Consider the following 11,767-nt stretch of genomic DNA (forward strand, 5'->3'; position numbering starts at 1 on the left):
CAAATAGATTAAATGCTGTTGGCAGGTGGAATGAGTTTATGTCAGAGAAGGCAAAACATCACATACTGTGCATTAAAAGGCTTGACATATATAGCTTTTTTTATTGTTTGCCTGCGTGAACCAGAAGCCTCCAAGTGATCAGCGTTTACAAAGTAATTTGTTCTTTTTAGGGTAAAAATCTAACACCACATTTTGAATGTAAAATCCAAGTAATTGAGTGTCACCAAAATGTATTAAGATCAAAGACGTATCAGGATAATAAAATGCATTGTAGTAAAGTATTTTGTAAGAGTAAATTTCACAACCCACAGTTAAAACAGTTTCTTTACAGGACAATTTTCTAAGGCACATGAATTTTACTTCAAGCAGCTCAAAAAGATGGATTTACCATCCAAAAGCAAAGTCATGTTTGCATCAGACAAAACTCACATAATACACTCAAAGATGATATCATGTTATATTACAGTCCTCTTGCCACCTGCCACAAGGTGTGTCTAACCTACATAAGGAAACTTTTGCAAGACAAAGATTGCATTAAATAGTTGTCTCAATTATTCTTTCAACAGCTTATGTTCAGAAGGCAGCCTTGGTTTTAGGCAGAAGCATTTCATGCACATATGTGCTAAAGCAAACTTTAAAAGCAGCCGCCTCAGTCAGTTTTGGAACTTCATAGGAAACAATCAAGGACTACCATAGAGTAAAGAATTTGGGGTATTCCCAAATTCAAAGCAAAGTAAGACAGTACACTACCATGGGATGTATCAGAAGAACTGGCCAAACCTGTACAGCTGCAATGATTCATAGTTCTCACAATCAGAAGAAAAATGTGCAGGCTGCACCAGCTCTGCAGAACCAAGGACAGGCTTTATTTTAAATACTATTTCCACCTACTCTAAGCAGTTTCTACAAAACAGTGAGACTGTCTTTCCACAAGGGAAAAAGAAATTGTAAAAGCAAAAAGCAGCAAAGAACCTAGCTCAAGACAACCTAGCTGTTTATAGCCAAGATTGCCCCAAAGACCGTGCCCATTAAATGCAGGGTGGTTGATTTTCTTTGTAAGTAAAGCAACAAGAGTAAAAGAGTGAAATGAGAAGGACATCAGAGCAATCACAGTGCTAAATATATTGATGGGAATGCACGTTTAGCCAGAAGTACCTGATGTAGTTAAAAGTAGTAAGACTGCTTTCGACTGACAAATTAGTTATCAGTTGTCAGAAGCACTGAAGGAGCTGCAGTTGTTTCAGGTTACTTTGTATTTGGTGTCTCTACTTCATGCACCTCAAGTCAGCACAGAACTCAAAAATCAGTTATGGAAGTGACAAAAGCTGTAGGAAGGTAAAATAGCGTTGCTGCTACAGCGGTGACAATTTCAAGAACATGTCTGAAGATTCTAGTCCAAAAGGAATTTTCAACAAGGAACACACATGAAAACAAACATGGATGCACAAATAAGATGCAGAGAAGGACACGGATATACAAACTGTATTAGGACTCCTGTAAACCACTGACATCTAGAGATAGGCAAGAAAAATGCAGAATAAACCGTAGCACAACACTTTCATATACAACAATACCTAATTTATATGTCACAATTCATATTTAATTACTTTAATTATTTCCTTTAGATTTTCCCTTTTGTACTGCTTGTGATGCACAACAACCATAAACCATTTAGATAAACACAGCAATGGTAGACATTCACGTCACATGCACAGATCATGTTTGACTGAAGCATTTACATCCTAGATCATACTGTAGATTTCCCGTTCTCTAGTCTTTGATTCTATATTACATATTCAAGTTTAGCCACTGCTCTGCACGTGGTTTGGATCTCTACGGCTAATCAGTGCCATACAATTGGATCTAGTACCCTGTCTGACACACAGTTAGTTAATGAAGTAGTCCACAATTTAGTAAGCTAGTGTAAATCACTCTTAATGGCAATCCCCTCCATGGGCCATCTACATGCTGCTCTGATATAATCACAGATCCCAGGAAAGACAGAATTAGATTGTGCAGCTTCTTACCTGCAGCTCCTTTGAGACTCTCTCTAAGTGGTTAGTTATCTTTTTTATTAGGTCACTATACATCTGTTCCGAATGCTGCTGGCATACACATTTATACACACAACTGCAGAAACAAATATAGGAACAAACAATGAACTTACAACAGTTTGCAATGAAGGGTAACAGACTTCAAAATATTTTGTTCAAGTCTTGATTTAGAGGATAATAGAGTTAACTGAATGATTGCTGAACAGCCCATAGCTTGGAATGACCTCCAGCAGGCTCTTAAATCTCCCCTGGGAGCCCCAGTGTGGTCCATCCCATTCCCCCTCCCTAACCTCACTGTAACTTACAAGGAGTTCTCTTAACAGTGCACTTCAAAACAGCCAGGATAATGCTCTCAGCAGCACACTCCTATTTCTGGCTTTTGTCTCTCCTATGTGAATGAAGTCTCCATTAAAATAAGCAGGTTTAATGACTGTACACATATTCTAGGGCAAAACCCTTATTAAAAGAAGGGCAACACTGACAAGCAGTCACAGAAGTTGCACCAAAACCGTGCTAGCATTTTAAAAAGAAATGGCAAAAGGTCTAAAATTACAGACCCAAGCGCGTTACTCCATCCTTTGTTACTTAAACTCTAAGAAAATCCCACATTTTTATAATAAAGCAAGACGCAGAGAAAGAACAACAAAACTTGAATTCTCCATTCCATGGCTTGGCTGTATTAACTTCAGTCTTCAGTGTTACCTTTGTTTTTTAAGAACACTTTACTGTTCTCATACTGCAATATAGCATATCTGCAAAATAAGGCTATGTATTGAAAACATTTACAATAGTTGTAACACAAATACATATATTATTTTGAGCAAGAAGTTAAAGTAGTCATCATTGTCAGAACTAACACCAACATTATCTGCACCAAGCAGCTTTTACCCCTCCTGAGTGCTTTGAAGTCAGCATTTGAAAGCTAGCTGCCAAAAATCAAGAGACACAAGAAAGCCTTCACCTGATACTCCGGGCAAGCCAAATCTCCTCCCCGTGCCTCTGTCCTGCTCCCCTCTCCCTCCATCCTGCTGCGCAGAGTACTGCGACAGTGTGCAATTTAGGCCAGAGGCTGCTCCTTAGGACATGCACAGACTATTTCCATCAAGGTCCAGATCCCAGACTTGAATTCTGCAGGTTTTTAATAGGTACAGCAACACTGTGTCTCTAAGGGAACTCTGGCATTCCAATTCTCTACTGAGAAGGTAGACAAACTGCAAAAATGGGATTAAAACAACTGTAGAATATGGGGTACTGGAATTTTACAATGCAAGTGAAAGGCTAGGCACCAACTCCAAGCTTTCAGGGGCCAAGACAGTGCTCTCATTCAATAACTGCCACTCTCAAAGTCTTCTGGAAGACTTTGCATTATTTGAAGATACTTGATTTACAAGTGAATTATCAGTAATAGATTTAACACTCCTTTACCTTTTAGAAGTTTGTATTTATACTCTTTGACAATTTCAAAAGCACCAAAAATATAACATTCACCCCTATGCAAAATCTTCTCATTTGGCAAACCACGCTACTTCTTAAAAACCAAAAGACATTCCACACCTCTCCTGTTATATTTTGAAAATAATTGAGTATGTCTAGTTTGATATTATTTAAATAACGGTCAAAGTCGTCCTGTTTCTTTCACATGAAGTATACAAATAGGTCCTATTTTGGAACAAGCAAGTGCAAAAGACATGTTGGTATGATGCAGTAGTAGCAAAAATACCCGCTTAATTTGGATCAGAGAGAAACACTGATCAGAAAAGCCAGACTGAATCTTGTGATGTCTTACAAACCAGCCAGCTAGGTAGCAACAGCAAATGGTTGTATGTTTGTTTGCTCCATAACTAACCAGTATATAGACACTTCCACAAGTTGACCACTTCATTTGCAATGACGTTAACTAAACTGAATTCTAAAGTATGCATCTACTTAGTACTACATACAATATTGCTATACCTACTCCTGCAACACATTCTGTAGTCAAACACCAAGCCTCATATGTACGTGCAGAGCGTGTTTACATTTTATTCAAACACTTCTATTTAGAGGTTCCTTCCCCATTTTTAGATCCTGTTTTCAGTTCCTGATTGCGGGCTGATTCTGTGAAACATCCTTGCCCTGCTATTACCCAAAAGAAGTCAGCAACTTGTTAGTCCTTCAGCATAACCAAGCATCTTAGGAAAAGGAAGACACGAGCAGGACATTAGAAGGCAAGCAGTTGTTGAGAGGGATGAAGAGCTGAGATCTGTAAGTTGTCTTGAAGAACAGCGATCTGATTGCATTGTACCCGGGAGGCAGTCGTATCAGTTGCCAGAAGTACCACTTCGCTGTTCACATTGTCCTCACCTCAAAGTTTCCTTCACATCTCTCTCTCAATATACTTAACCCTTTTAATAGGAAGTGACTACACACAGGCAGGCTTTGGACTCAAAGATAAAAGCAACCACTAATCACACTTTGATACCTTATGGGTAAATCGATCCATTGTAAATATCTGCATACACACCTTTGAAGTTACCTCCTAGCTTTCACTGCTGTGGAGTAGATACCTACAGTTATCACTGATCATGTCAAATATAGTAGTTTGGGTATCTAATAATACATTTTGAGTTTGCATTATGGAAACCTTGATTCCTTTAGTCAGCACAAAGACGATCAAAAAGACCACTGTATTTTCAGCTCAGTTTCACTGTAAAAAAATATAAGAGATATGTAGCTGTTTGAACCACTTCAGAAAACACACCATACTCAGACTAAAGAACTAGTCTAGGGAAGCAGAGAGGATCGAAACCTCAAGTCTGCTAATACTGTAATACTCCAAGCCAGCATCATCATTAAATTCAACAAAAAAGCAGTTTTTCTTCCATCCTCAGTCTATGTTGTCTAGATTATAAGACAAGCAAAGGGACACTCTCTAAAATAAATAAAAAACCCTCTTGGTTGGATGAGGCAGTGTCAGAGTATTTACATCCACAGATATGATTTTTGAAAGAAAACTTACACTGACACACTAGCTTTATCAGTAACACTAAACTACAGACAATCTTTTGTTTTGGTAAAACACATGCAAGAGATATCCGCACATCATTAAAATACTGCATCAATTGTCACCCTGATATGTGAGGGCTACCTACCAGAAACTTAAAACCCATTATTCCTTTAATAAATAAAACTTTTGAGCAGCAAAGAGATGACAAAGATGAACTGCAGTCATCTGAAAACCATAACTAGGTCTAGATCTACTCTAGGTATTAAAGCATTAGTTTTGCACTCCTTATCAGAGATTACTATAGAGAGATGTTGGCTTAACTCTTACTGACACCTGTTTGAACACTGGGGATTTCAAGCTAGGAAAAGGATTTTGATTGCTTACACTAAAGCTGCAAAATGTCTCTCAATTCAAATTGACCATCTCAATTTTTTATACACATGATGATGTCCGAGTCCTATTACAGCAGTTCCAAAAGTTGAGAGAGGAAAGAGGAAGTTTATTAAAGCTTTTAACTGGAGTTAAGAGGAAAGACTAACGCCTTGGATCTGGTTCCCTAATCCAAAGTTTCAAACTGGAGAGACAAAGCAGCTAAGAGCAAGCAGGCAGGAGACAGAGCTGAAAGCCTCTAAAAATGGCAATTGGTGACTCTGCTGCCAGTGTTATTTCATAGAGTGCAACACTGTGGTCAAGAAAAGCAGGATAGCAGTACTACCAGTTCTGTTGCTGACAAAGGCCAGTAGTTTTAATGGCATCTTGGCCAGTAAACATAGCAGTAGCTATCCAGTTTCTATCCTATTTACTAACACCCTGGTACCTGTCACCTACAGAACAAAAATCTCCATTTTTGCCAATCTCCTAAGAAACTGCCAGGACTCTAAAGCATTTAGCAGTCTGGCTTGGAGCAGTAGTGTGGTTTTGAAGCAAATTCCCTACCATCCCCACTGCTCGGCACTAGCTTAGTCCGCAGGGCAGTTCTGGTGTGACTAGATCCCTTTTAAAGCAAAGTAAACGGCAGCTCCAGGCCAGGTACAAATAAAATGTTCTCCAGACAAGAATGGAGATATAAAGGACTGAACCTTGTGGCAGTCCTTCAGACAACCTCTAACTGCACATGCAGCGAGAGATGGCTGAGCAAGGCAGAAATCGGTCCAAATCCACCTGACGCAAAACACACAAGTGACAATTTATACAGATGGACCTTGGCACCAGTTGCTTCCATTTACTTCTGCACCTCTACTGCACCAAATCGGTTCCTATTACACATAACAAAGAAGCCTTTTGAAACATTAAGTCAATTGCCTACCATGACAGTCTCTTCTTCCCCTTTGAGGAAAAGGATCTTGAGACTTTAATACACTTAATATATTACACTAAGCAACTGTGGAGGAGCTGACTTTAACGTCAGTGTTTTCAGCACTTAGGCATTTTACTTCTTTAGCATTTACTCCTGTTAACATGGGATGTCAAGATATGTATCTATTATTCACTCATTCCAGCTATTTGAACAATACTATACTTCACATAACCTTCCCATCTTCCTCCTCATAAATGCAAAATATGACATATGTGTAAGCTGCAAGATAAAACAAAAATTTAACTTTAAAGAAAAAAAAAAAAGTCATGTAGCACTTTGAAGTTTAATTTCCTTACCTGTATATTTGTTCATAGGAGATAGGGATGTAGTCACCAGGACTCTGAGTTAAAAGCTGATCTATGGCACTGTCCAACTTTGGCCAATATGTGCTCTTATAGTCTTCAATTGTTATAACATTCATTACTACAAGAAAAAGACAAAACTACATTTAGTAACTTTAACTAAAAGATTAGAAGCAAGTGAATGCTCTGCAATTTCAGACCATATCAATAAGCTGGCCCAAAACAATGGGAACGGTTCACTTCCACTAAGGTAACCTCATCTAAAACTAAAAGCCCAGACTTGAATTTGTACCTTTTCAGTTACAGAAAATAAAAATCAGAAAACCTACCAAATCAATGCTTGGATGCTTCTTACAAGCCCAAGTAGCAGGGAAAAACAAACTCCTGGGAGTTCTAGCATGATAATATAATAATTTTTTTTTAAAAAAAAGGAATAGTTCAGTAGTTAGTTTAGATTAATAAATTATGTGACTTTGTGGGAGTCCAGAATCAACAACTAATGCTGGATCCTCACATGCAGGAGAATAAGCTTTGGCCAAGACATCGAGGCAGATGTATTAGATATATTAATCTTACAAGTCTCAGGTTGGACCAGACCCTTGGCCTAAAAGCTGATGCAATTCCCTCTGCCTTCAATTGCAGTTAGGCTCCCAGGCAACATTTTGGATCCATATTACAATTCCCCCTCTAGCAAGCACAATAATATTCCTTTTCCAGATAAGAATCAACACAGGGAAGAATAGGAGACATTTAAATTACTGCTCCCCATCACTCCCTGATTTTCCTCCTGAGCTTCCCAAATGCACCCTCTTGCGCAAGCCACTCAGTGTGCCTTCACAGACACAGAAGAGTTTTCAACACTTTCTTTTCAGGGAGGATTTCTGGACTAACCACACATGGCTCAGTTCCAATAGCAGCCGCAGTAGAAGGGCTAGTACCTTCCCTTCAGAGATGTACTCACAGGACTACCTTGCTGGCTTGTCACACCACCATAGCTTCACAGCAGCCACTCAAAACAAAGCCCTCAGTAAGTAACAGCACAGGGTACACTTCATATCAAAACTATCCAGTCCAGGAAATCCACATGTGGGTCTGGGCTACATGGAACAGAGAATAAAGATAGTTCCCGTCCCAAACAATCCAGTTTAGACACTGCACTGAAAAGAAATACTTTGAATAGGGCTGCATTTTAAATGCATGTGTAAAGGCAGATTCACTGCTGGGTTTGAGGAACAAGATCCCTGAAATGTCATTTTCACAAGGGGCTGAAGGAGCTGGGTAAGTCACTTTTTGCAGCATTATGAAGAACAATTCTAGGGAAATACAGGCAAAACAGTTAACAGTTATCATGAGAAAAAGAACAGTATAAAGAGAATGTGGAATAAAGAGAGGCATGAGACAGAAAATGTTTGAATGCTGATCTGTAAGAGCAGGTATTAGAGATTCCTCATATGTGTCTTTTTAGGGTATTTCAGACAGAAACCTTGCTTAGTGAATGTTAACGCAGTACTCTTAGCCCCCTCTTCAACCAACTAGCCATTGGTTCACTTTTGCTTCATGCTTGTTGCAGAAACAGATCTAGTTAACATAGTACGTGTCTGGTTAGTGAATGGCTCACCACCACCAAACGCTGCAGGATGCTGTCCCAACACTCAGGCCTGCAATCACAAAGCAAAACACCGTTCGCTAACAAGGTGATAAGGGTTAAAGGTCTGGGTCACAACTACCAGGATATAGGTTAACATGTCCAGCAAGTCAGCCCCACCATGTAAAAGCATCCATGCAGTCAGGAACAGCACAGCACTGGCCTTGCAGCAAATTCATCCCTCGTTCATCTGCCTTGTAATGACTTGCTTGAGTTCTCATCCCCCCTAGAACCCAGGCTCTGGGCAGGTGTTCTCAGAAGCAGCTTCCACATAGTAGCTTTACCATTCATGCCTACACTCAGTAGCACAGTTTGAGCATTTGTATTTCACTTTGTTACCCCAAAAAAGATGAGTCTCAACAGAAGTGCCCTATTGCACAGTTTAATGTTTTCTGAAGTCAGCATAAATACTAGACCAAGTCTTGATTTAAGATTTCAATGAAAAAAATCACACCTGCATACTCAAACATTTACTATGTTCACGTATTAAAAACATGCTTCTTTTAAAACTACAGCTAAAAAAGCAGGGGGCAGAGTGGGACAGGTCATCCAACCTACTGTCAAGTAAGCAGACATTGGTCTGACAATTATCTGTCATTTATTTCAACAATAAAAATCAAAGTAGCTAGGCATCCTGCAGAAGCTTTATTTCATGTCACGAAGTGACATATACAAAGCTTTTCTGCTTAATTAGCAAGGCAACCTGCAATCCTAAAATATTTTGTCAAAGTGTACAAACTCTTCAAGCAGATGTCTGAGACTTATCTACAGACTTGTAGCTACTGCTGTGGCTCTACGCTTTCCTTTTTCTCCACTGCCATGCGCACTGTTTACGCAATAGATTTTGCTATACCCCCTCCCCGACACGCATACATTAGCAAGTTTATGAGTCTGCCCTGTAGTTGCTTCCAATTCTATTCTATTTTTATTACATGTTTCTCAGTCTGTGTTAAGACTGGTTAGTAAAAGTAATGTTAAACTTTTTCTTCATCAGACAATTTGCCTACACAGCAATGCATGTACACCGCACTGAACTACATTATGCAACAGTGTAATCAACAGATTTAATGGAAATGCCAACGCTCACAGCCACATGTGCCCATCCTCAATGGGACTGGGGTCACACACATTTATAATAATCCTTGAAAAGGATGAAAAAAAAACCCAAAAAGGAAAATTCTTCATTTTCTCCACAATTCAGATATACTGCAGTTACTAGTACAGAAGAGTTTAGATTGAAGTATTAAATATTAAAAGTTCTTACTCTTATTTTCTCCCTTATGGCCTTTGAAAAATATTTTTCATAACACTACTGCTATATAAATCCATAACTATGACTGAAACTGATCAACTGTAAATAAAGATTTAGTTGTAAGTTTACCACAACATGGAAAATTTTCTTAAGTTGCTTTAACTAGAAGAAAAGCTACTAAATGAACTACACATTGTTAGACCTGGTTTTCGTTCTCAGTCTCACCAAAATCTCAAGGAAGGAGAACTGGATTTGGCCCCTGCAAAAGACTTTAAAAATTATTCCATCTAACCTTATTCCTCCATTATTCTGCCAGCTAAATTAGACCAACAAAGGCCCACCAGACAGCTTCAATCTGCAACTAAGAACATGAACAAAACCAACACACTGTAAGTAATTACATATTGGAACACAGGCATTGGATTGTTTTGTTTTGGAGTAAAGAATCGGAAGGGAAGGAATGTCAGAGACACTACAAATTATCATAGGATTGTTGGAAACCATACATCACCTGCGTTTTTGAAGGTCACCTGTAGGACAACCTAATACTAAGCCTCTGCATCAAGAAGCAAGCAAGGCATGAGTCCTTGCTCATTCAACTGCAAGAACTTCATGCAGCAGAGAACAGAACCTACCAAGCCTAACACTGACAATCGACTTCTCTACCCGTGTTCTGCCATTCCTAAGAGAGCAGGCAGAAAGGGATTTAGCACACACCATCTCCCTTTTCATTGTACATAAAAAGTGACCAGTCTCCCTTTTTCTACAAATGAGGTCCTCTGCCAGCGCCAAGATTAGAAGAGGCAGTATCCCAACTCAGCTCCTGTACTTTCTCAGACCATACTACTGGACTTGTTCTGTTCATATACACATACCGTCAAAACTATCCACAACACAAAGGTGTAGAAAAATTCTAATGAACTTAGCTCAGAGAATTGTGTCTTTTACAGGAATATTAATTTTCTTTAAAACAATACTTAATGGCAGTAGGACAGATACTGTGTTGGGATTCCAGTGCTGGAGAAGTGAAAACAAGAACTCAAAAACCACACCCTAAGCAAAACCACACACAGCCACTTCTCCCCCTCAGACATAAATTGTAGATTAGCTGGAAAGTCACCTTCCCATTTAGTGAAGATCCAGCTTGAAAACCATTTTCATTCTGAAATAGAAGGAAAAACTATGACTCTGAATTTCCGGACTGGAAATTCGAGAGCTTAGTTTAGCAAGGCCGAATGACATTTCATTTCAACTGTCTCAAGTATTTACAAACCACCCCAAGGTACCTGGAAGCCCTGACAAGCAAGGCAGGCAAAGAACCAGAGAGCTCATAGAGTCTGGGAGCTTCAACTTCAAAGCAGTCAGCCTTGGCAATGTGCCTAGAGCCATGAAACCCAGGCCACCAGAGAAGCAGGGATCCAGAAGCCTGAACTTCGAGCTTCTGATCAGCTCTGGAGCTGAGCTGCTGAGGAGCTGGACAGGTGAGCTGGCACTGGGGAAAGGGGGAGGAGATGAAATAAGAAAGGTGCATTTCCCATCAAAATTTCATCAGGGAGGTTACAGGGTTACACTTCCAGGTATACTTTTAACTAGCTAAATCCAAGTTTTCCAATAGCCATTAGAGAAAAGGGCACATTTTAGCTAGAGGTGTGACTTTTGGAAACAAAAGAAGAATTGAAATGAAAAACAAAAACAAAAAAAAAAATCTTCCCTACCCTCAGCCTTATCTCAGCAAAACAACAGAAAAAGTTGCCACTTCTGTTAAAAGCTACACGCAAAAGATATTTTGGAACTATTTCGGGGGGGTAAATACTACTTCTGAAGTTCTCATGAGGCCTTTACAGGCATACATCCCTTCCAGTATAGCACACATCACTGCCCCACCGTGTCAGCAATCACAAAAAGGCTTCAGACCCCTCTTGGGGATTTTTCAGTCAGAAAGAAAAAGCCTTTAGGAAAACACGACCTGAGCTAAAAGCCTCAGGAAAAGGGATAGAGTGCCTCTGTAGGGCTGAAAACCCTACCTACGCTCGCCCTCCCAGTTCTACAGCCAGACCTACCGCCTCACCTTGCTCTGACAGGAGAGCGGCCACAGAGGCTGGGGTGCGCGCAAGAAAGGCTACTGCCTCCTCCGAGGCGCTTTAACCCGCCTGCTTTCGCCTCGAGAAGCC

General features: G+C 39.7%; 1 protein-coding gene across 7 annotated transcripts in view; it reads right to left on the minus strand.

The window, feature by feature from the left end:
• CACUL1 (CDK2 associated cullin domain 1) overlaps nucleotides 1-11,720 on the minus strand; it is a 50,994-nt gene extending 39,274 nt beyond the window's left edge. For 2 of the 7 annotated variants that reach the window (XR_004842353.1, XM_035896892.1), the window contains exons 1-3: nucleotides 10,883-11,313; nucleotides 6,694-6,820; nucleotides 2,028-2,130 (exon numbers count right to left, since the gene is read on the minus strand). Coding sequence is in view for 6 of the 7 variants with exons in the window: in XM_035896892.1 (XP_035752785.1) it covers nucleotides 2,028-2,130; nucleotides 6,694-6,820; nucleotides 10,883-10,985 (333 nt within the window). In the remaining variant the exon portion in view is untranslated. Of the gene's footprint in view, nucleotides 1-2,027; nucleotides 2,131-6,693; nucleotides 6,821-7,660; nucleotides 8,335-10,882; nucleotides 11,314-11,664 lie in introns of those variants that run through there. The other 5 variants (XM_035896889.1, XM_035896891.1, XM_035896887.1 and 2 more) reach the window with 5 other exon arrangements.
• Between the last annotated feature and the right edge of the window lie 47 nt (nucleotides 11,721-11,767).

This window comes from Egretta garzetta, unplaced genomic scaffold (assembly GCF_000687185.1).
Source record: "Egretta garzetta isolate BGI_Z169 unplaced genomic scaffold, ASM68718v1 scaffold486, whole genome shotgun sequence".
NCBI lineage: Eukaryota > Metazoa > Chordata > Aves > Pelecaniformes > Ardeidae > Egretta > Egretta garzetta.